The sequence below is a fragment of the Natator depressus genome, chromosome 21 (genome assembly GCF_965152275.1).
Source record: "Natator depressus isolate rNatDep1 chromosome 21, rNatDep2.hap1, whole genome shotgun sequence".
NCBI lineage: Eukaryota > Metazoa > Chordata > Testudines > Cheloniidae > Natator > Natator depressus.
Genome location: NC_134254.1, coordinates 17,817,955 through 17,842,460, shown reverse-complemented (window position 1 = coordinate 17,842,460; position 24,506 = coordinate 17,817,955). Strand labels below are relative to the sequence as shown.

The 24,506-nt window shown below is 43.1% G+C and overlaps 1 protein-coding gene across 4 annotated transcripts in view; it reads right to left on the bottom strand.

Annotated features, from left to right (window-relative positions):
• Positions 1 to 24,506, bottom strand: part of KLHL12 (kelch like family member 12) — a 106,778-nt gene that overhangs the window by 55,328 nt on the left and 26,944 nt on the right. For all 4 annotated transcript variants that reach the window (XR_012636001.1, XR_012636002.1, XM_074936378.1 and 1 more), the window contains 3 exons: positions 8,039 to 8,188; positions 6,751 to 6,865; positions 298 to 404 (listed from right to left, as the gene is read on the bottom strand). Coding sequence is in view for 2 of the 4 variants with exons in the window: in XM_074936378.1 (XP_074792479.1) it covers positions 298 to 404; positions 6,751 to 6,865; positions 8,039 to 8,188 (372 nt within the window). In the remaining 2 variants the exon portion in view is untranslated. The remainder of the gene's footprint in view (positions 1 to 297; positions 405 to 6,750; positions 6,866 to 8,038; positions 8,189 to 24,506) is intronic.

Genomic DNA, 24,506 nt, shown 5'->3' with positions numbered 1-24,506 from the left:
TCTAAATTTAGTATCTCACCTAAAAGAGCCCTTAGTACTGAGTTGGGGCACCGGTGCACATCTCAGTCAAGCAGAGGAAGCATGCTGAATCATTAACATTTCTGGCAACATCTAAATCTCAGCAGTCCCTCTGAACATAAAGCTCCAATTCTAAGCGGAAGAGAATAGACAGTCCATAAGGGGAACACTAAGCAATTATCCCCTTATCAGAATGTTTAGACCTATCAGTATTTTGATCCATTACATTTGCAGGACCCACTGGTGGCGAAAAATGTGGTAAAGCAGATGATTCCTTACTGGCAAGAAACTCCACTCCTGAGTCTTTGGGTCATATTTTTCCACCACGTCAATAGGTGACTGCTGGCTGCCAAAGCCTCCAATCACTAGCAGAACCTCGTTAGCCCCTATAGAAAAAAAGACCAGAGTCAAGTTAATTCCTCTGCCATCAAAGGATCACCTTTAAAGAAGCTTTTGGATCCATCCTGGAGGGATGGTCTGTGCCAGGAATGATGGGGCACAGCTGCCTCTTTAACTGAATATTGCTGTCACTGCTCTGTCTCCCTCCCCGCTCCAGACAGACAATATTCAGCCTTCCCCACACCTCAAAGCGGCTGGTGGACGGTGCATGCTCCTCCTAGCTTATTCTCACAAGAATTGTTCTCCTTTCTCATCATCTAAGCTACCCCTCAGATGCAGGCCAGAGAGGGCACCCTCCCTCATTCACCATTTCACTGTGAATGCCCTATACCCTCCTCATGCAACCACAGTTGCTGCTGTACCTACTTAGCTACCCCACTGAAGCACAGTGGAGACCTATCCTGATGGAAGGAAGCAAGTCAGCTACAAAATATTCATAATTAAAGGTAGAAGGGATGATTTGCAGGAAGAACTATTTTCTGAAAATATTAAAATCCAAATAAAGTCATTTTCAGGTGACCATGAAGTTAATTGTGTTGAATATTTCTCCTATAAAGGAAAGAAAAGAATTCAGTGCCCTTTTTGCTTCTTTATCATGTATAAGGAAGGCCTGAAAGGATTTTTCCTGCCTGTTCTGTTTAGCTTAGAAATATCAAGAATATCACGTTTCCTCTTCCATTTTTTCTGGAGGTCTCTTGGAGGCCCAGACTACTGGAATGGGAGCCTGTTAAGCCCCTACTTAAAGGGGAGCAGTGCTGGATCTTTAACAAGGAAGCTTATTTTCTCTCCAATGTTTGTCAGGAGTTTAAGTAAATAAACACATCAAAGAACAGTGTAATCGTTTCAAAATCTCTTCCCCCACTCAGTTGCCCAGTTTCACCTCCTTGCTACTCGTAAGATCATCATCCTACTACTTCCCCAGTTTTCCATAATACTGCCAAGTAAAACAGGAATAGCCAAGCCCTGAAAAGAAAAAATCCTAAATATTCTGCCTAATCCTTCCTTCTACATCAAAGAGAAGGAAAAAAAAATCAAACTATTTCTTTCCTTTGCAGTCACCTTAAAACTATGTAAACAAGCAAATGATTTTGAAGCATGTATTATATCCCAAAGCTCCACAAAGCTCTATCTCGTTTCTGTCTGATTTCTGCCTCTTCTCTGAGGGTATGTCTAAACAGCAATTTAAGCCCAGGTCTCAGGCAAGGCTCAGGCCAAACCCCCCTTGCATACACACTGCATATATGCTAACCTAGGGCTCAGACCCAGGATCCCAGGACCCTGAAGGGCTGGAGGGTCCGAGTCATAGAATCCTAGAATATCAGGGTTGGAAGGGACCTCAGGAGGTCATCTAGTCCAACCCCCTGCTCAAAGCAGGACTGATCCCCAATTAAATCATCCCAGCCAGGGCTTTGTCAAGCCTGACCGTAAAAACTTCTAAGGAAGGAGATTCCACCACCTCCCTAGGTAACCATTCCAGTGTTTCACCACCCTCCTAGTGAAAAAGTTTTTCCTAATATCCAACCTAAATCTCCCCCACTGCAACTTGAGACCATTACTCCTTGTTTTGTCATCCGCTACCACTGAGAATAATCTAGATCCATCCTCTCTGGAACCACCTTTCAGGTAGTTGAAAGCAGGTATCAAATCCCCCCTCATTCTTCTCTTCTGTAGACTAAACAATCCCAGTTCCCTCAGCCTCTCCTCATAAGTCATGTGTTCCAGTCCCCTAATCATTTTTATTGCCCTCCGCTGGACTCTCTCCAATTTTTCCACATCCTTCTTGTAGTGTGGGGCCCAAAACTGGACACAGTACTCCAGATGAGGCCTCACCAATGTCGAATAGAGGGGAACGATCACGTCATAGAATCACAGAGTCATAGAATCATAGAAGATTAGAGTTGGAAGAGACCTCAGGAAGTCATCTAGTCCAAAGCCCTTCTCAAAGCAGGACCAACCCCAACTAAATCATCCCAGCCATGGCTTTGTCAAGCCAGGCCTTAAAAACCTCTAAGGATGGAGATTCCACCACCTCCCTAGGTAACCATTCCAGTGCTTCACCACCCTCCTAGTGAAATAGTTTTTTCTAATATCCAACCTAGATCTCCCCCACTGAAACTTGAGACCATTGCTTGTTGTTCTGTCATCTGCCACCACTGAAAACAGCCTAGCTCCATCCTCTTTGGAACCCCCTTCAGGTAGTTGAAGGCTGCTATCAAATCCCCCCTCATTCGTCTCTTCTGCAGACTAAACAATCCCAGTTCCCTCAGCCTCTCCTCATAAGTCTTGTGCTCCAGCCCCCTGAATATTTTTGTTGCCTTCCGCTGGACTCTCTCCAATTTTTCCACATCCTTTCTGTAGTGGGGGGCCCAAAACTGGACACAATACTCCAGATGTGGCCTCACCAGTGCCGAATAGAACGGAATAATCCCTTCCCTCCATCTCCTAGCAATGCTCCTACTAATGCAGCCCAATATGCCATTAGCCTTCTTGGCAACAAGGGCACACTGTTGACTCATATCCAGCTTCTCGTCCACTGTAATCCCCAGGTCCTTTTCTGCAGAACTGCCGCTTAGCCAGTCAGTCCCCAGCCTGTAGCGGTGCAGGGGATTCTTCCGTCCTAAGTGCAGGACTCTGCATTTGTGCTTGTTGAACCTCATCAGATTTCTTTTGGCCCAATCCTCCAATTTGTCTAGGTCACTCTGGACCCTATCCCTACCCTCCAACGTATCTACTTCTCCCCCCATCTTAGTGTTATCTGCAAACTTGCTGAGGGTGCTATCCATCCCGTCATCCAGATCTTTAATGAAGATATTGAACAAACCCGACCCCTGGGGCACTCCGCTTGATACCAGCTGCCAACTAGACATCGCACCATTGATCACTATCCATTGAGCCCGACGATCTAGCCAGCTTTCTATCCACCTGATAGTCCATTCATCCAAGCCATACTTTTTTAACTTGCTGGCAAGAATACTGTGGGAGACCATATCAAAAACTTTGCTAAAGTCAAGGTATATCACGTCCACCGTTTCCCCCATATCCGCAGAGCAACTTATCTCATCATAGAAGGCAATCAGGTTAGTCGGGCATGACTTGCCCTTGGTGAATCCATGTTAACTGTTCCTGATCACCTTTCTCTCCTCCAAGTGCTTCAAAATGGATTCCTCGAGGACCTGTTCCATGATGTTTCCAGGGATTGAAGTTCCCCAGAATCTCCTTCTTCCCTTTTAAAAAGATTTGCACTACATTTGCCTTTTTCCAGTTGTCCGGGACCTCTCCAATCGCCACAAGTTTTCAAAGATAATGGCCAATGGCTCTGCAATCACATCAGCCAACTCCCTCAGCACCCTCGGATGCATTAGATCTGTACCCATGGACTTGTGCATGTCCAGCTTTTCTAAATAGTCCTTCACCTGTTCTTTCACCACTGAGGGCTGCTCACCTCCTCCCCATACTGTGCTGCCCAGTGCAGCAGTCTGGGAGCTGACCTTGTCTGTGAAGACCGAGGCGAAAAAAAAGCATTGAGTACTTCAGCTTTTTCCACAGCATCTGTCACTAGGTTGCCTCCCCCATTCAGCGAGGGTCCCACACTTTCCCTGGCCACCTTCTTGTTGCTAACATACCTGTAGAAACCCTTCTTGTAACCCTTCATATCCCTTGCTAGCTGCAATTCCAATTGTGCTTTGGCCTTCCTGATTACACTTCCCCTGTATGCTCGAGTAATATTTTTATACTCCTCCCTAGTCATCTGTCCAAGTTTCCAGTTTTTGTAAGCTTCCTTTCTGTGTTTAAGCTCCCTGAAGATTTGTTTGTTAAGTCAAGCTGGTTGCCCGCCATATTTGCTATTTTTTCTGCACATCAGAACACAAGGACACACATTCTGTCCTTCTGATATATTTTGTACCCTGGTATTCCTGTGTCCCACTGATTATCCTCATTCCACCAAGTTTCTCTGATGCCTATTGTATCAATATCCTCATTTAATACGAGGCACTCTAGTTCACCCTTCTTATTATTTAGGCTTCTAGTATTTGTATATAAGCACTTAAAAAAAATTGTCACTTTTTAGCTGTCTGCCTTACATGATGTAATTGAATGGGAATCTTATGACTGTTTCTCATCAGATCCCACCCGCATTTTATCATCTTCCATCCTCTTCTCCTTACTAGGACGTAGCGAATCTCCAGTAATAGATCCTCCCCCAAGGGATGTCTCTGTCCGAACCATGCGCTCTTCCGCACCTGTCCGCTTTCCCCCAGCCCTTAGTTTAAAAACTGCTCTACGATCTTTTTAATTTTAAGTCTAATTTTAATTTTAGCAATCTGGTTCCATTTCGGTTTAGGTGGAGCCTATCCTTCCTGTATAGGCTCCCCTTTCCCAATGGTGCCCCAGTTCCTAATACATCTAAACCCCTCCTCCATATACCATCATCTCATCCATGCATTGAGACCCTGCAGTTCTGTCTGTGCATGGAACTAGAAGAATTTCAGAGAAATGCTATCTTGGAGGTCCTGGACTTCCATCTCTTACCTAGCAGCCTAAATTTGGCCTCCAGGACCTCTCTCCTATCCTTCCCTATGTCATTGGTACCTACATGTAATATGACCACCGGCTCCCCCCAGCACTACACATAAGTCTATCTAGATGTGTCAAGAGATCCACAACCTTCACACCAGGCATGCAAGTCACCATGTGGTTCTTCCGGTCATCACAAACCCAGCTATCTATGTTTCTAATGACCGAATCCCACATATCTATTACCTGTCTCTTCCTAATAACTGGAGTTCCCTCCCATGGAGAGGTCCTCAGTGGAAGAGGATACCACGACATCATCCAGAAGGAGGGTCCCAACTATGGGATCATTTCTTTCTGCTCCAGTTGGACGTTCTCCTTCCCTGAGACTTTTATCCTCCTCAACCATGCTAACCCACCAGTCAGTGCTTGTTTCTCAGGCCCAGAAGCAGCACTCCACCGTCTTCAGCTGCTCTGTGAATGCCACCAACAACCAGGAATTCTTTTTTGCTATGTCCCTCAGCTATATCCCCGGTTGTTATGATACTTCTCGTGGGTCTGCAAATACAGGAGAATCAACCATCCTGTATTTGCAATGTTCATGAGAATAGTGCAGAGCTCTGTGGGCACCATGCTTCTGTCAGAGATGGTGACACCGAAAAGTGTTGCATGTGTTTATGACTTTTTTTTTTAAAATTATGGATATGGATGGCATTATGGGATGGAGACGGTTGCATGCTGAGAACCTAAGTCCCTGGCTGAGTCATTTCTATCCCACAACACACTGCAAAAATTTCCCAAAAGAGACTGCACTGGACAGTGGTACGTGGCACACTGGGATAACTTCCTGTGGTGCAGTGCACTTTGCATCAGTACAAGCACTCCTGGTCAGTACACGCAGCACCGACACAAGCAATCAAGCATGCACGTGCCCGTGCAGATAATTAACCAGTGGAGCAATTTACCTAGGGATGTGGTGGATTCTCCAGTACTTGAAGTCTTTAAGCCAAGATCAGAATGTCTTTTACTGAAAGATCTGATGATCTTATAGACTCAAGATGATGATGAGTCTAAAAGATCTGTTCTGGCTCATCTAGAAGTTATTGGGCTGAATACAGGGTTAACTGGGTGAAATTCTATGGCCTGTGTGTTATGCAGGAGGTCAGACTAGATTATAATAGTTCCTTTGTGGGAGTTGTCAAGAGAGATGAAAAGCATTTTTCCCCTGCAAAAGTACTGGCATAATGCTTCTGCAGGCCAAGAGCAACTGACCTCTAACTACATTGCAATCAACTGAGCTCAACTATGCAGACCTGTCAGAAAGGCAGATCATACCTTCAAGCAAGAATGGGGCTTGCTAAAGCATGTGTCAAAGAGAGGTAAAGGGCTTATTTTTGCTATTTAACACTGAGGTATCTCTTCACTTCCTACCTCCCTGGTGTTTTTAATGATCCTGGTAAAGGGGTAGAAAGAAACTATCCCACCACGTTGGGATACAGTCTAGAAGCATGGACAACTCTGCGGGGAAAGACGGTCTTGTCACTAAAGCACAGGACCAGAAGTTAAGGCGATCTGGTCTCTATTCCCAGCTCTGCCACAAATTTACTGTTTGTTCTGAGTCAAATCACTTCCATTCTCTCTCTCAGTTTCCCTCTCTGTACAATGGGAATATTACTTCTTTCCCAAAGGGTTGTGAGAGTTAGCTCATTAGTATCTGTGAAGCACTGAGATCATCAGTCAGAAGGCACTAGACAGCATCTAAATACAATACCTGGCAATGTCCCAGAGAATCTCCTGAGTGTCCTTTCCTTTGTTGCTCACCTAGACGTGCTCTGGTCCTGGGTCCCTGCATCTGACTCCGGAGCTCAGGCCTTAGGTGGAATTTCTTAGCTTCATCTACAAGGTCTCTGCACTGCAAACTGCACCGTATAAAAGGCTGGGGGAAAACATGCATATGTTGTATGTTTGATTTGTTTTAAATTCCCTAGAAACAATCATATTAGAACCAGTTCCACTGGATTTAAATGACATTAAAACTCTGACTTGGATGATGACCTACTGGCAACAGAAAAAGGCTGCAAGTGCTACAGATGAAAAAAGGCCAAAAACCTGCACAGTGCCAGATACTGCAGGGCTCCCTAACTGTGGAAGAACAAACAAGACCGAGTAAATTACCAAACTAAGATAAACCAATTTAAGCAATATTTAAACCAGTTCAACTACGTCTGTGCTGGGGATTGGCATCAGGGTAATAAAATTAGTTTTAGATCAATTTCATTACACCAGTGAAACCATTCTAATGTAGTCTGTTGCAGGAAATTCTGCCCTGCTTGGTGAGGGTAACACAAATAGGCATCTCCAGCTGGATAAGGATAACGCTATGACTTTCTGTGACCTTCGAGACTTCTGCAGTGTCTGCAGAGACGGGCAGCCCCTGGGCCAGCAGCAGCAGTTTGGGTGTGTGGGAGGGGGCTCAGGGCTGGGGCTTGGAGTGCAGGGTGGCACTTACCTCGGGGGGGGGGGGGGGGGGCGGCGGCTCCCCTGCTGCCACCGGCATGTCCCTGCAGCTCCTAGGCAGAGGGGCCAGGAGGCTCTGCACGCTGCCCATGCCCACACAGGCACAGCACCTTGGGGTTCCCGGCCAATGGGAGCTGCGGAGCCAGCGCTTGTGGCGGGAGCAGCATGCAGAGCCCCCCTGGCTGCCCCTCCCCCTAGGAGCTGCAGGGACATGCTAGTCGGAGCCAGGAGCCCGCCAGCCCCGCCAACCCTCCCCACCCTGCACAGGTCCTGGGCAACATGCCACCACCCGCTCCCCCCCAGAGCCCACAGCACCCCCAGACCGCGCCCCCACAGCTCCCTGCCCCAAGTTTTAGTTAGGGATATATAGTAAAAGTCATGGACGGGTCACGTGACCGATCCATGAATTTTACTAAAAATACCTGTGACTAAAATGTAGCCTTAATTATAGGCCATCAGTGAAAGGAAACTGTAGAAAGCATCCCCAATGTGTTCTATTGAGATATTTTGGTGACTGAACTATGGGATGTAAAGGAATAATGATATGGACTCTTAACTTCTCTATATCACAGGATCACTGTGCTGTTTATACCTCAGTGTCTATGACATCTGTGATGTAGCGGGGGGTAAGAAGCGGCATGCGCACGTACTGCAGCAGCTCAGGCAAGGAGTCCTCCCGTTCCTTTTTTGAGTGTTTCACCCAATTTATAACTGCCTCAAAAACAGGTTCTTCAGAATCCACCTAAAAAGAAAAAGCATTGATCAGACTTCAGAGGGTTGTTCCAGTGACTGGATTTGGGATAAACAATAAGTTTCCATCTTGTTGACTCTGCTTCTCAGTTAGCAAAAAGGCTGAATTCTTAAGCAACGGTTTATCATGAGGGTTTCTAAGAAGGATATTTACAAATGATCACCAAGAAATTCTCTTTGATTTTTCCTATTTAAAGTGCCACCCACTTGAAGAAACCACACTTGAAGAAACCAACCTTCAAATACCCACCTCCTCCCAGAGATATTTATCGACTCTGGAAAACTGAAATCTGTTGCAGAGAGCCCTGAGCACTTCGGCTAGGCTCTGAAAATACAAATTGTTTGACCGTAGGTAATTCCAGGGCACACTAAAAGTGCAACCACTGAGGAGAAGGCTCATAAGTAATTAAGGTTTCAGCAAATCACTAGGCTTGGGCAAGAATCAGCAATGGAACATTAGTACCCACCTTACTGCCAGCATGACTAGTGATTTCATTCCAGTCATACAGGAAAGCCAGCTCCACTTCCTATGCTTTGGATTCTGCATCTCAAATGGGTTTTGCTTCAGAAGTAAGGGCAGTTCAGATGTTAGGTAGATGTAGGGGTCTGGTAAAACCTCACAGGTTTCAGCTACAAGATGATACCCCAGCCAAACCAAGTGAGCATATCAGCAAACCCTTGGAGGATGGGGTAGGTTTAAAGATGAGGCAAAGCTCTTACCAGGAGAGCTCAGAGAGCAGAGCCCCAGAGATAAGGGGGCAGTTCTACATACAGAAACTCACTCTGAAACATAAAGCATACAGCCACGATCGGTCACTTCCGTTTAAAACTATATCTGAAGTTAATTTTCTTCCTTTCAGTATTATACTTAGTGGGCTTGATCAAGAACACAGCATAAAATCTAAACATATCAAATGCATTAATACTCTGAGAGCATCCTTGAAACACATAAGCAAGCAGAAGTGATCATGCCCTTCTCTGTTAATACCTGAACAGCAGATCCCCATACCTAACAAGTCTGCAGCTAAAATCCCACTTTAGAGACAGGAGAAGCTGCTGTAAACCCCAGGAATTTGAACACTACCAGCTTCATTTCCTCCCCAGTGTAATGTTTATAGAGTACTCACTGAAATAATGGCAGAGGCATATCTGAACGTTACAGGATCTTTAACTCTGTGAAAACAAGTGATATTGCCACTTATATAGTGTCCCCATGTGTGACATTGCACTCTCTATGATTTTATAAAAATATGCTAATGTGTGAGAATATAATGTAACTGGAATATGCTTCATGCAAAAGGTCTCTTGTAAGGTATCATTACAAAGCTTGTAATCTACTGAGTGTGGTCATCCTATTTGTATAAATGTATCACTCTTGTATCTGAAACTAGAAATATGAATTATAACTCTGAGGTCCTATTGTAGTTATGCAAAGTGTGGGCCATTAATGGTGGTTTGGAATCTTGATGGCTCCCCTTAACCAGGAAAATTGACCGTAGATGGATCTGTTTACTTGTAAGTCTTCCTGTATACTGTGTGCTGGCAAAAGGGTAATGAAGTCTTACAGTGACATGTGATCATGTCACCTGAACTGGAATCTATCTTTAACCTGGTGCTTTTCCATTGAGAAGAGGGGTGGGAACCCAGAGGGACAAAGGATTCCCGCCTTATGCAAAAGATATATAAGTGAACGGAACAGAACTAATGGGGCGGCCATCACGAGAAATCCCCTAGCTACCACCTGAGCTGGAACAAGGGCTTTACCAGGGGAAAAGATTGTACCCAGACTAGGAAGGCGTCCAGTCTGTGAAAGAAACTTACTGAAACATCTGAGGGTGAGATCTTATCTGTATTCAGTGTACTAGACTTAGACTTGCATGTTTTATTTTATTTTGCTTGCTAATTCACTTTGTTCTGTCTGTTACTACTTGGAACCACTTAAATCCTACTTTCTGTATTTAATAAAATCACTTTTTACTTATTAACCCAGAGTATGTATTAATACCTGGGGGGGCAAACAGCTGTGCATCTCTCTCTATCAGTGTTATAGAGGGCGAACAATTTAGGAGTTTACCCTGTATAAGCTTTATACAAGGTAAAAAACGGATTTATTTGGGGTTTGGACCCATTGGGAGTTGGGCATCTGAGTGTTAAAGACAGGAATACTTCTTAAGTTGCTTTCAGTTAAGTCTGCAGCTTTGGGGCACATGGCTCAGACCCTGGGTCTGTGTTGGAGCAGACTGGCGTGTATGGCTCAGCAAGACAGGGGTGTTGGAGTCCCAAGCTGGCAGGGAAAGCGGGGGCAGAAGTAGTCTTGGCACATCAGTTGGCAGTCCCAAGGGGGTTTCTGTGTTCCAACCTGACACACCATGATAAAAAAAAAAAATAAAAAAAAAAAAAATCAATCTCCAAAGTAACGGCTGGTACAGCATTAAAACCTCAGCTCCTGAGCTGAGTAAAACTGCCATCCACACATGGGTTGCTGTCTCCTGTTCTCCTCAACACACCTCCAGCTGCCAGAAACACTCAGAGCTCATTGCATCCATTCCCCCCTCTCCCCTTGAAACAGAAAAACGGCAAACAGGAAAACAGAGGAACAGCAGGATTAGCACATGAGCATCAACGATCCCAATCCAGGCATGCTGGTGAACTTCAGAAGCCCAAATTTACACCCACTTGTTTGCAACCTGGGATGCCAATCTTGGACTGTTCCTGGAATGGCCAGAATGGCTGCTACAATACAGAAATTTGGTTTATCCCAATCTTTACAAGAATGACTGCAGGGCACCAATGCATATAGTCAAAACTTGATGGAGGAGTGCACAACTAGAAGATTGGAAGGTGAACTGCAAGACCACACTATGCTCAATGATACAGCAGTTAGATGGCTGAACAATCTAGATATTAAACTTGTGATGCATATGAAAATACAATCCCAACCAGCCCAGCAGCCTTGAATAGAGGTGTGCTGCCCAGTCAAAGGGCAGATGTGATAGGACAGACACCCTAATTTTGAAAAGCTCATCATGTTTATTGATTTTTTAATTATCAAAGGACTTTTTAAAAGCAGCATACATTTTCAGGGCCTTTCAAATTCCATGGTGCCCCTTTTACTTTGAAGAAAGCAAATTAAACAGTTCTCCTGGACTGTTGTGATGTTTCTTGATTTGTGTTTGTCTCATTTACACTGTACATGTTTCGGGCCAGGGAATGTATCTTACTTAGAAAATTACTGTTTACATTTACTTTATTTTACAAAATACATTATAATCAGAATACAGTTGAATATTAATTAATTCAGAACTGAATCCTGGCACTTCAAATGGCAAAATCTTCCTGACATATAAACCTTTGATTAGTTTTTACATATACTGGATCTACTTCCACTTTATAGGCTCCATGAAAATATAAAATGCAGCTTACTAAATCAGGGCAGCCACCTGGTTAGAGATAATTTTTTAAGCGCTGACAATGTATTTGGCACTGTATGAGACACAGAATGAAGTGGTCCCTCCCTGAGAAACTCACAGTCCAAAAGAAATTGAGTAACATCTCAGGCTTAAAGAGAAATTCATACCTCTACCATCTTGATGCAGCAGATCTGGATGTGTGTCTTACAAATAAACAGCTGTCTAGTCCAATGATCAATTCTCAAAGCGGCCATCACTCCCAAGTACCTGCACTCCTCACAAACAGATCAATACAGCAGGAAACAGAACTAAGAGGTCACTAGTTTGGCCAACCTTTCAGTAGTGGCTCCATTCAGTGACCCACTGCAGAGCTTTGGCACATATCTGAAACTTCATCTCTTGTATGTAGAAGTACATTTTAAAGATACTGATAATGTAAGAATCAGATGCTGCAGACACACACATTTCTTAACCAACAAGAGAACAAACAGGTAACTAACAAGTCATGATTGCAGTGTTTGTAAGCTAAACTCTCTATCCCCTTCCCTTCATATCTCTTGGTCTTTTCAGACTGTAGAGTCTTGGCAGAGACCATCTTCCTATGTGTTTGGAAGGCACCCAGCACAGTGTGGGCACAAATATTTTTTTTAAGGCTCCAACCCTGGAAATGTTTACATATGTACTTAGCTTTACTCACACGAGCAGCTGCAGAGATGCCACTGGGACTGCGCATGCAAGTGAAGGTAAGCACATGCATAGGTGTTTGCAGGCTCAGACTCCAAACAGTAATAACCTACATTACCAAGATTGCACCACAGATCACTGAAAATGAAGGAATTTTAAAAATACAACTACTTGTCACTGAATATGCTAGCTTTCCTTTCTGCGTTTCTTTCTGTTGTCCAAGCTGAATACAAAGTGTTAACAGTGATCTCAGCTGAGTCAAAGCAGAATAACTTTGCAATGGATTGACTATGTGATAGATTAGTTGGTGCACTGATCTGTTGATACAAGAGAATGGAAGATTGTGTTAAGACTTTGCATGACAGAGCGAGAGGGACATGCCAGTGGGAGCCGGGGAGCCCCCCCTGAAGTAAGCGCCACCCCACAACCCTACCCTCTGCCCCAGCCCCGAGGTGCGCAGCCTGGGACTTCTGCTGGGGGAGGGGGCGGCGCGCAGCCCAGGACTCCTGCTGATGCTTGGGAGGCCAGGGGGAGGAAGAAGAGGTTGGCGGGGCTGGCAGGCTCTCGGCTCCAACCGGCAGCCTGCAGCTTCTAGGGGGTGGGGTGGCCGGGGGGGCTCCTGCCATAAGCACCGGCTCCGCAGCTCCCATTGGCCAGAAACTGCAGCCAATGGGAGGTACAGGGGTGGCGCCCTGCAGCACTCTGAGCCCCCTGGCCCCTCTGCATAGGAGCTGCAGGATCATGCCGGTGGGAGCCGGGGAGCCTCCTCCCAGAGGTAAGCGCTGCCCTGCACCCCAACCCCTTGCCCCAACCCTGAGCTCCCTCCTACACACCCAAACTGCTGCTCCTGGCCGCTGCAGAAGTCATGGAGGTCACAGAAAGTCACAGAATCCGTGACTTCCACGACAGACATGCAGCCTTATTCATAACCACAAGAGGCAAGACGTCACAGTGAGAGAGAGGAGGGTGAGTAGGGTGTGGCCTCCACAAAGAAGAGGACCAGGAGGAAGTCCACACAGCCATCAGTTTCCGATTGATACCAGGTCCTCAACGCAGAAACTTTGGAAGACCTCTCTCTCAAGATCAAGCTGGTCCAAGGGAACGGCAAGATGTATGGGACACATGTGGATGGAAGCTTGACCCAAATGCTGAGCAAATCAAATTTGCCCAAAGAGTACTCAAAGTGTCCAAGGAAGACAGACGCCGCTTGTTGGGGATTCAATACGCACAAGAATAGAACGAACATTCTACAAGGGGCAGGCAGGCAGACAACATGATGCTGTCTTCCCAGAATCAGTACATGAGACGTCATGCTAAGATTAGATAGGCTTCTGAAGTGAATATGCAACAATCTATTGGTGATGGTTCATACTGGCAATAATGACACTGTATCAAGGAATATCTCGCAGATCAAAGATGAGTTCAGCGAACTCGGAAACATACTGAAGAATAACGTCTAAGCAATCTTTTAGATCCTTCCTTCGCATGAGAGAAGGAAGCTAGAAGGCCTAAGATTCTAGAAGTGAACTGCTGAGTAAGTGAGCAGTGATGGAAACATTGGTACACTTTCTATGTGGAGAGGGCCTGTATGGCCTCCACCTCAGGACAATCTCCTCTAGGACAGGCTGGCTAGAGTAGTCATCAGGAAATTAAACGAGTAACAAAAGGAGAGGGCAAAAAAAGCGAAAATATAAGCACTCATTTAACACAAAAATCATGATGTTGAGAACAAAATTAATAAAGGAACCAAAGGACATGAAGAGAAGAAATTCTTGTCTTGCCTATACACCAGTGCTAGAAGCCTGCGTAATAAACAACAGGAACTAGAATTGAATTTATGCTCATAAATGAGCAATCTATTTGGTATTACTGAAACCTGCTGGGATGATTCCCATGATTGGAATGTTAAAATCAATGGTTATAACATACCTAGAAAAGGCTTGAGTGGGCAAAAGCGGAGGGGGAGTGGCACTCTATGTCAAAAAAGGAATTACCTGTTTCAGAGTCACTGATAACTCAGAAGAAAATGATCTTGGATGCTTATGGATCAATGTCAGGGTGGATAAAAATCAATGATTTAAAAAAAATTTTTTTGTATTTGATCAGATTTTTTTGATAAGATGCTTTTTGAGGAAAAAAACCTATCTAAGGAGAGTTTTATCATGGAATAGGGATTATAAATTCTAATTCTGTAGTATGAGACAACATATTCATGTAATGTTTAAGAAAAGTTTTGTAAATGAGTTCCAATACATCATGAATTAGGGACCCAATCTTATGGGGCTCCAGGGGCTTCTGTACAGATTATTTAGGTTAATTTTTCTATCTACCCAATGGGACTCAATGCTCAGTCTAGAAGATACCATCAGAGATGCTTAGTTTTACAGTTCTCAAACTGTGGATTTGTGCCTCCAGAGATAACATGCTTGTTAACAGCAAAAATGTTTTTACATAAGTAAATAAGTAAATAAATAAATAGAGGTGAGAAATAACAGACCTCAACCCTATTGTCCCTCTGCAAATTTGTGTACAAAGAGACAATCCCTTACCTCTCTCTAAAAGTGCAAAGTTTCAAAATGTTCAATGAATAGAAGATTGTTGGGGGCGGAATAGATCTGAACAAGGAGAAGTCTGGAGATAAATGCGAGAAGGGAGGGAGAGGCAGTAGAAACAAAAGTGAAACTGTTTGAGCAGCATATTCCAGAAGTCTTGAGGTCTTTCCGAGTATAGCCTTCATTGATTTGAGATCTACCATACCATTATCTCACTGGAAGGGAAAACCTATAATGGCAGCAGGCCGTAAATGAGACCCAGTTTGGGAATATGAACCATTCAAGAAATATATATTTGCTGATGATATTTTAAAGAAAGTCACACCAGTGAACTGGTGGAAGTCACTTAAGCACTTGGATTCAGAGACTGTTGAAGTGATAATCTCACTTTTAAACAGCAGTAGCTTCTTCTGCTGGTGTAGAAAGAATATTTTCTTCCTTTGGACTAATTCATTCCAAATTGAGAAATCGTTTGGGACCTGAAAAAACAGGAAAGCTTGTTTTTCTTTTCCAGATTATGAACAAACAAGAAAATGAAGGTGAAGACAATAGTTAGCTGCAGAAGCCAATATTTTAAGTTTCTCATGTTGACCTGGCTGACAGTCAATTTTAATTTTTTTTTTTAATATTTCATTTAACTATTTAGTTAAAAACAATTTTAACAAAAAACAAACCTGATTTTAAAAAACTTGAATGTTTAACTAAATTCAAAAATTCATATGCTTGTTTTGTTAAAATATTATATGTTTGCTGTTGAAGAAAAAATCCAAAATACATAATATTGTTGTTTTAGTTAAAACAATTTAAATGACTGTCTGGTGATGTTCTCCTCCTAATATAGCATGGCAAGAAAAATCCTCCAAATATTATTGATTAACCTGTTGAACTGGAGATAGTTCACCTCCCAATAACTTCATAAATATCTGCTTCCATTACCTTTGGTAAATGAAATAACCAAACAATCATTCATTTTCTGATATAGCTGTAAAACTAATCTGAAAAGTTTTCAAAATAAATCACTGCTTAAAAATGTATAGCGTGTACCTTGTAAAAATGGAACCTTCATCTACCTCTCAGTTGTGAAGAATATGTATTAAGGTTATAACACCCAACAAGAATGAACTTTTATGTAGAAATCCATGATTAAATCGAGTCTTCCTGACTAGTGATTTCAATCAAACCCACCCTGATCAATGTCCTAACAGATAAAGCACAATATGGGATATTAGTGGTGTCTGCTACAGACCCACAAATCACATTATAGAACAGGATGATTGTCTCCTTTTGCACCTATCTATAAAGTATAGGGAAAAAAAAATTATGTGATCACATGGGACTTGAATTTCAGTGACATCTGCCAGAGGTCTCATACTGTCAGTATTGAAACATCCTTGGAATTTCCAAACACAATAGATGAGAATTTCCTAATTCAAAAAGCGTTGCATCCAACATGGGGGAATTCTGTATTAGACCTTATCATGGAATCATAGAATATCAGGGTTGGAAGGGACCTCAGGAGGTCATCTAGTCCAAACCCCTGCTCAAAGCAGGACCAATCCCCAATTTTTGCCCCAGTTCCCTAAATGGCCCCCTCAAGGATTGAACTCACAACCCTGGGTTTAGCAGGCCAATGCTCAAACCACTGAGCTATCCCTCCCCCCTTTATCACCTTGTCTTGATAAAGAGGAACTGATCACAGAACTAAAAATACACAGTAGCTTAGGAACAAGGGATCATAAGTTGATTACATTTATAATGTGGAAGCAGATTAAACTATAGACCAGTGATACACATACTTGATGCTTTAAAAAGGAACCAATTTTACAAAGCTGGAAACAATTATTAGCCAAATCAGCTGGGAGGAAGAATCAGAAAAATGTGAATATTTGGGAATTAACAACACTTTTCTAGATTCCCAAAAGCCACAATCCCACAATTGAGGAAGACAGGCTGCACTAGTTAAAAATACTGATTTAGAGGGGAAGTGAAAGCAGGTATACAAAATAAATATATAAATGGAATGGAAATACAAATGGAAGGAAGGGGAAGTTAATAGTAATGAATATAAATCAGATGCTAACAATTATAGAAAATTGATAAGAGAAGAAAGGGAGAAAAGGAGAAATGGTCAGCAGAATTAAGGACAATAAGGAGGAGTGTTTTCATAGAATCATAGAATATCAGGGTTGGAAGGGACCCCAGAAGGTCATCTAGTCCAACCCCCTGCTCGAAGCAGGACCAATTCCCAGTTAAATCATCCCAGCCAGGGCTTTGTCAAGTCTGACCTTAAAAACCTCTAAGGAAGGAGATTCCACCACCTCCCTAGGTAACGCATTCCAGTGTTTCACCACCCTCTTAGTGAAAAAGTTTTTCCTAATATCCAATCTAAACCTCCCCCATTGCAACTTGAGACCATTACTCCTCGTTCTGTCATCTGCTACCATTTAGAACAGTCTAGAGCCATCCTCTTTGGAACCCCCTTTCAGGTAGTTGAAAGCAGCTATCAAATCCCCCCTCATTCTTCTCTTCTGCAGACTAAACAATCCCAGCTCCCTCAGCCTCTCCTCATAAGTCATGTGCTCTAGACCCCTAATCATTTTTGTTGCCCTTCGCTGGACTCTCTCCAATTTATCCACATCCTTCTTGTAGTGTGGGGCCCAAAACTGGACACAGTACTCCAGATGAGGCCTCACCAGTGTCGAATAGAGGGGAACGATCACATCCCTCGATCTGCTGGCTATGCCCCTACTTATACATCCCAAAATGCCATTGGCCTTCTTGGCAACAAGGGCACACTGTTGACTCATATCCAGCTTCTCGTCCACTGTCACCCCTAGGTCCTTTTCCGCAGAACTGCTGCCGAGCCATTCGGTCCCTAGTCTGTAGCGGTGCATTGGATTCTTCCATCCTAAGTGCAGGACCCTGCACTTATCCTTATTGAACCTCATCAGATTTCTTTTGGCCCAATCCTCCAATTTGTCTAGGTCCTTCTGTATCCTATCCCTCCCCTCCAGCGTATCTACCACTCCTCCCAGTTTAGTATCATCTGCAAATTTGCTGAGAGTGCAATCCACACCATCCTCCAGATCATTTATGAAGATATTGAACAAAACCGGCCCCAGGACCGACCCCTGGGGCACTCCACTTGACACCGGCTGCCAACTAGACATGGAGCCATTTATCACTACCCGTTGAGCCCGACAATCTAGCCAGCTTTCTACCCACCTTATAGTGCATTCATCCAGCCCATACTTCCTTAACTTGCTGACAAGAATACTGTGGGAGACCGTGTCAAAAGCTTTGCTAAAGTCAAGAAACAATACATCCACTGCTTTCCCTTCATCCACAGAACCAGTAATCTCATCATAAAAGGCGATTAGATTAGTCAGGCATGACCTTCCCTTGGTGAATCCATGCTGACTGTTCCTGATCACTTTCCTCTCATGTAAGTGCTTCAGGATTGATTCTTTGAGGACCTGCTCCATGATTTTTCCAGGGACTGAGGTGAGGCTGACTGGCCTGTAGTTCCCAGGATCCTCCTTCTTCCCTTTTTTAAAGATTGGCACTACATTAGCCTTTTTCCAGTCATCCGGGACTTCCCCCGTTCGCCACGAGTTTTCAAAGATAATGGCCAAGGGCTCTGCAATCACAGCCGCCAATTCCTTCAGCACTCTCGGATGTAACTCGTCCGGCCCCATGGACTTGTGCACGTCCAGCTTTTCTAAATAGTCCCTAACCACCTCTATCTCCACAGAGGGCTGGCCATCTCTTCCCCATTCTGTGATGCCCAGCGCAGCAGTCTGGGAGCTGACCTTGTTAGTGAAAACAGAGGCAAAAAAAGCATTGAGTACATTAGCTTTTTCCACATCCTCTGTCACTAGGTTGCCTCCCTCATTCAGTAAGGGGCCCACACTTTCCTTGGCTTTCTTCTTGTTGCCAACATACCTGAAGAAACCCTTCTTGTTACTCTTGACATCTCTTGCTAGCTGCAGCTCCAGGTGCGATTTGGCCCTCCTGATATCTTTCCTACATGCCCGAGCAATATTTTTATACTCTTCCCTGGTCATATGTCCAACCTTCCACTTCTTGTAAGCTTCTTTTTTATGTTTAAGATCCGCTAGGATTTCACCATTAAGCCAAGCTGGTCGCTTGCCATGTTTACTATTCTTTCGACTCATCGGGATGGTTTGTCCCTGTAACCTCAACAGGGATTCCTTGAAATACAGCCAGCTCTCCTGGACTCCCTTCCCCTTCATGATAGTCCCCCAGGGGATCCTACCCATCCGTTCCCTGAGGGAGTCGAAGTCTGCTTTCCTGAAGTCCAGGGTCCGTATCCTGCTGCTTACCTTTCTTCCCTGCGTCAGGATCCTGAACTCAACCAACTCATGGTCACTGCCTCCCAGATTCCCATCCACTTTTGCTTCCCCCACTAATTCTACCCGGTTTGTGAGCAGCAGGTCAAGAAAAGCGCCCCCCCTAGTTGGCTCCCCTAGCACTTGCGCCAGAAAATTGTCCCCTACGCTTTCCAAAAACTTCCTGGATTGTCTATGCACCGCTGTATTGCTCTCCCAGCAGATATCAGGAAAATTAAAGTCACCCATGAGAATCAGGGCATGCGATCTAGTAGCTTCCGTGAGTTGCCAGAAGAAAGCCTCATCCACCTCATTCCCCTGGTCCGGTGGTCTATAGCAGACTCCCACCACTACATCACTCTTGTTGCACACACTTCTAAACTTAATCCAGAGACACTCAGGTTTTTCCACAGTTTCGTACCGGAGCTCTGAGCAGTCATACTGCTCCCTTACATACAGTGCTACTCCCCCACCTTTTCTGCCCTGCCTGTCCTTCCTGAACAGTTTATAACCATCCATGACTGTACTCCAGTCATGTGAGCTATCCCACCAAGTCTCTGTTATTCCAATCACGTCATAGTTCCTTGACATCACCAGGACCTCCAGTTCTCCCTGCTTGTTTCCAAGGCTTTGTGCATTTGTATATAAGCACTTGAGATAACCTGTTGATCGCCCCTCATTCCCAGTATGAGGCAGGAGCCCTCCCCTCACAGACATTCCTGCCTGTGCTTCCTCCCGGTATCCCGCTTTCCCACTTACCTCAGGGCTTTGGTCTCCTTCCCCCGGTGAACCTAGTTTAAAGCCCTCCTCCTCCTTTTAAATATATTAGGATCAAAAAGAATCCTAACAATGGTATTGGTCCATTATAAGATGGAAATGGTAGAAGTATCAATAACAGTGCAGAAAAGACAGAAGTGTTCACAAAATTCTTCTGTTCTATATTAGGGAAAAAACACTGATGATGTAGTTATATCATATAACACACTAGTGGAATGGAAAGAACCTCAGGAGGATGTCGAACAGCAGCTACTAAATTTAGGCATTTTAAGATCAGCAGGTCTGGATTACTTCCATTGAAGAGTTTTTAAAAGAGCTGGCTGAGGAGCTTGCTGGACCATTAATGTTGATTTTCAATCAAACTCAAAGGACAGGAAAGTTCAAAAAGACTGGAAGAAAGGTAATGTTGTGCTAGTTGTTAAAAAGGATAAACAGGATGACCTGGGTAATTATAGATGTGTCAGCCTGACATCGATCCCAAGCAAAATAATGGAGCAGCTGATACACGACTTGATTAATAAAGAATTAAAGGGTGGTAATATAATTACTACAAATCAATATGGGCTTATGGAAAATAGATCCTGTCAAATTAACTAGATATCTTTTTTTGATGAGATTACAAGTTTGATGGAAAAAGCTAACAGTGTTGATGTAAATGAATATTCTTAGAACTCTAATGAGTTTGACTTGATACTGCATGACATTTTGATAAAAAGACTAGAAAGATATAAAATCATCATGCCACACATTAAATTGGTTAAAAGCTATCTAACTTATAGGTCCCAATATGTAATTGTAAACAAGAAATATTCATTGAGCAGGTGAGTTCTGAATAGGGCTCGTCAGGTATTGGTTCTTTCCTCTATGCTATTTAACATTTTTATCAATGACCTGAAAAAAACAGATTCATAGATTCCAGCGCCAGAAGGGACCACTGTGACCATCTAGTCCAGTGGTTTTCAACCTATTTTCATTTGTGGACCCCTAAAAATTTTTAAATGGAAGGGTGGATCCCTTTGGAAATCTCAGATATAGTCTGCAGACCCCCTAGAGGTTCACGGACCACAGGTTGAAACCAATGATCTAGTCTGACCTCCTGTATAACATAGGCCATAGAAACAAATCCTAGAGCGTATCTTTTAGAAAAACATCTAATCTTGATTTAAAAAATGTCAGAATGATAGAGGATCCTCCATGACCCTTGGCAAATTTTTCTAATAGTTAATTAGCCTTACTGTTAAAAATTTACAAAATTTAAAAATGCTCTGTCTTTGTCTAGGTTCAACTTCCAGCCATTGAAAGTGGTACCTGACAACAGAACAAGGAGTAATGGTCTCAAGTTGCAGTGGGGGAGGTTTAGGTTGGATATTAGGAAAAACTTTTTCCACTAGGAGAGTAGTGAAGCACTGGAATGGGTTACCTAGGGAGGTGGTGGAATCTCCTTCCTTTGAGGTTTTTAAGGTCAGGCTTGAAAAAGCACTGGCTGGGATGATTTAGTTGGGGATTGGTCCTGCTTTGTCCAACCTGCCGGGGGTTGGACTAGATGACCTCCTGAGGTCCCTTCCAACCGTGATATTCTATGATTCTATGATCATATTGGATCACCTTTCTCTGCTAGATTGAAGAGCACTTTATTAAATATTTGTCATTTAAATACTTACAGACTGTAACCAAGTCACCCCTTAACCTTCTCTTTATTAATCCAAACACATTGAGCTCTTCCAGTCTTTCACTATAAGGCATATTTTCTAACCCTTTAATCATTCTCATGGCTCTTCTCTAAACCCTCTCCAATTTATCCACAGCTGTCTTGAATTATGGACACCAGGATTGGACACGGTATTCCAGCAGCAGTTGCATCAGTGTCAAACACGGAAGTAAAACAACTTCTCTACTCCTACTCAAGATTCTCTTGTTCATATATCACAAGATTGCATTAGCTCTTTTGATCACAGCATCATGCTGGGAGCTCATATTCACATCATTATCCCCAAAATCTTTTTTCAGTCACTGCTTCGTGTGATAGAGCCCCCCATCCTGTAAGTATGGCCTACATCCTTTGTTCTAGATGTTCACATTTACATTTAACTGTATTAAAACACACACACACACGCATATATATATTACACTTGCGCCCAATCTCGCAAGTGATACCAACTGCTCTGAATCACTAACCTGTCCCCTTCATTATTACCACTCCCCCTATTTTTGGGTCATCTGTAAACTTTATGAATGATGATTGTGTTTTCTTCCAGGTCACTGATAAAAATGTTAAATAGTGTAGGGCCAAGAACTGATCCCTGCTGATCCACACTGGCAACACCTGCTTCATGAATATTCCCTATCAGCCAATTTTTAATCCATTTAATGTGTGTTATGTTCTTTTATATCATTCCAGTTTTTTAATCAATATTGTGTGTGGTACCAAGTCAAACACCTTACTTTACTTTTACATAGACTTTATTATGGCAACACAATTACCTTGGTGAAACACTGGAATGCGTTACCTAGGGAGGTGGTAGAATCTCCTTCCTTAGAGGTTTTTAAGGTCAGGCTTGACAAAGCCCTGGCTGGGATGATTTAACTGGGAATTGGTCCTGCTTCGAGCAGGGGGTTGGACTAGATGACCTTCTGGGGTCCCTTCCAACCCTGATATTCTATGATTCTATGATTCTATGATTCTTTATCAACCAAACTTGTAATCTCATTATAAAAAAGGTATCAAGTCAGTTTGACAGGATCTATTTTCCATAAAACCCATGTTGATGTGCACTAATTACATTACCCTCCCTTAAGTCCCATATCAGCCACTCCAATATCTTGCCCAGGATCGAGTCAGACTGACAGGCCTATAATTATCAAGGTCATCCGTTTACCTTTTATAACAACTGGCACAACATTAGCTGTCTTTCAGTCTTCTGGAACCTTCCCAATTCTCCAAGACTTATTGAAAATCAACATTAATGATCCAGCAAGATCCTCAGCCAGCTCTCTTAAAACTCTTGGATGCAAGCTATCTGGACCTACATTTCAAAATGTCTAACTTTAGTAGCTTCTGTTTCACACAGAATCATAGAATATCAGGGTTGGAAGGGACCTCAGGAGGTCATCTAGTCCAACCCCCTGCTCAAAGCAGGACCAATCCCCAACTAAATCATCCCAGCCAGGGCTTTGTCGTCAAGCCTGACCTTAAAAATATCTAAGGAAGGAGATTCCACCACCTCCCTAGGTAACGCATTCCAGTGTTTCACCACCCTCCTAGTGAAAAAGTTTTTCCTAATATCCAACCTAAACCTCCCCCACTGCAACTTGAGACCATTACTCCTTGTTCTGTCATCTGCTACCACTGAGAACAGTGTAGATCCATCCTCTTTGGAACCCCCTTTCACATCCTCCTGAGATACTAATGGAATGAAAAGAGTGTTAAGCAGCAGCATATGATAAGATTATATCATGTTTTTCCCCATATACAGTACAGAAATATTTATTGAACACTTCTACTTTTCTGCATTATTACTGATAATTTTACCATTTCCGTCTAGTAATGGAAATATTAGTCAGGATTGTTTTTGTTCCTAATATATTTAATAAATTCCCTATTGTCCTTAATTCTGCTAGCCATAGACATCTCCTTATATCCCTTATAAATTTTCTACAGTTCCCAACTTCTGATTTATATTCATTACTATCAACTTCCCCTTTCTTCCATTTGTTATATATTCATTTTTTTTAAAAGCTACCTTTACTTCCTCTCTAAACCAGGTCAGTTTTTTCACCAGTATGGCCTTCTTCCTCAGTTACAGGATTGTATTTTTTGGGGTATCTTGTAATGTGTTCTTAAATGATTCCCAATTATCATTTATATTTTTCTGATTAAATTCTTCCTCCCAGCTGATCAATCTTATAATTATTTTCAACTTTATGAACTTGGCCCTATTAAAACACCAAGTATATATAACTGGTTTGAACTTTATTCTGCTTCCACATTATAAATGTGATGAACTTAGGATCACTTGTACTTAAGGTACCCATTAATTTTTAGTTCTGTGATCAGTTCCTCTTTATCTATCAAGACAAGGTCTAACACAGAATTCCCCCATGTTTGCTGCAACACTGAGAGTTAGGATATTGCCATCTATAATGTTTAGAAATTCCAAAGATGTTTCAGTATTAACATCATGAGACCTCCAGCAGATGTCATTCAAACTGAAGTCCCACATGATCATACAGCGTTTTCCCCTACATATTATAGATAGAATCACAGAATAAAATATTAGAGTTAGAAGAGACCTTAGGAGGTCACCTAGTCCAATCCCCTGCTTAAAGCAGGACCAACACCAACACCAACTAAATCATCCCAGCCAGGGCTTTGTCAAGCTTGGGCTTAAAAACCTCTAAGGATGGAGATTCTACCACCTCCCTAGGTAACCCATTCCAGTGCTTCACCACCTTCCCAGTGAAATAGTGTTTCTTAATATCCAACCGAGACCTCCCCTACTGCAACTTGAGACCATTGCTTCTTGTTCTGTCATCTG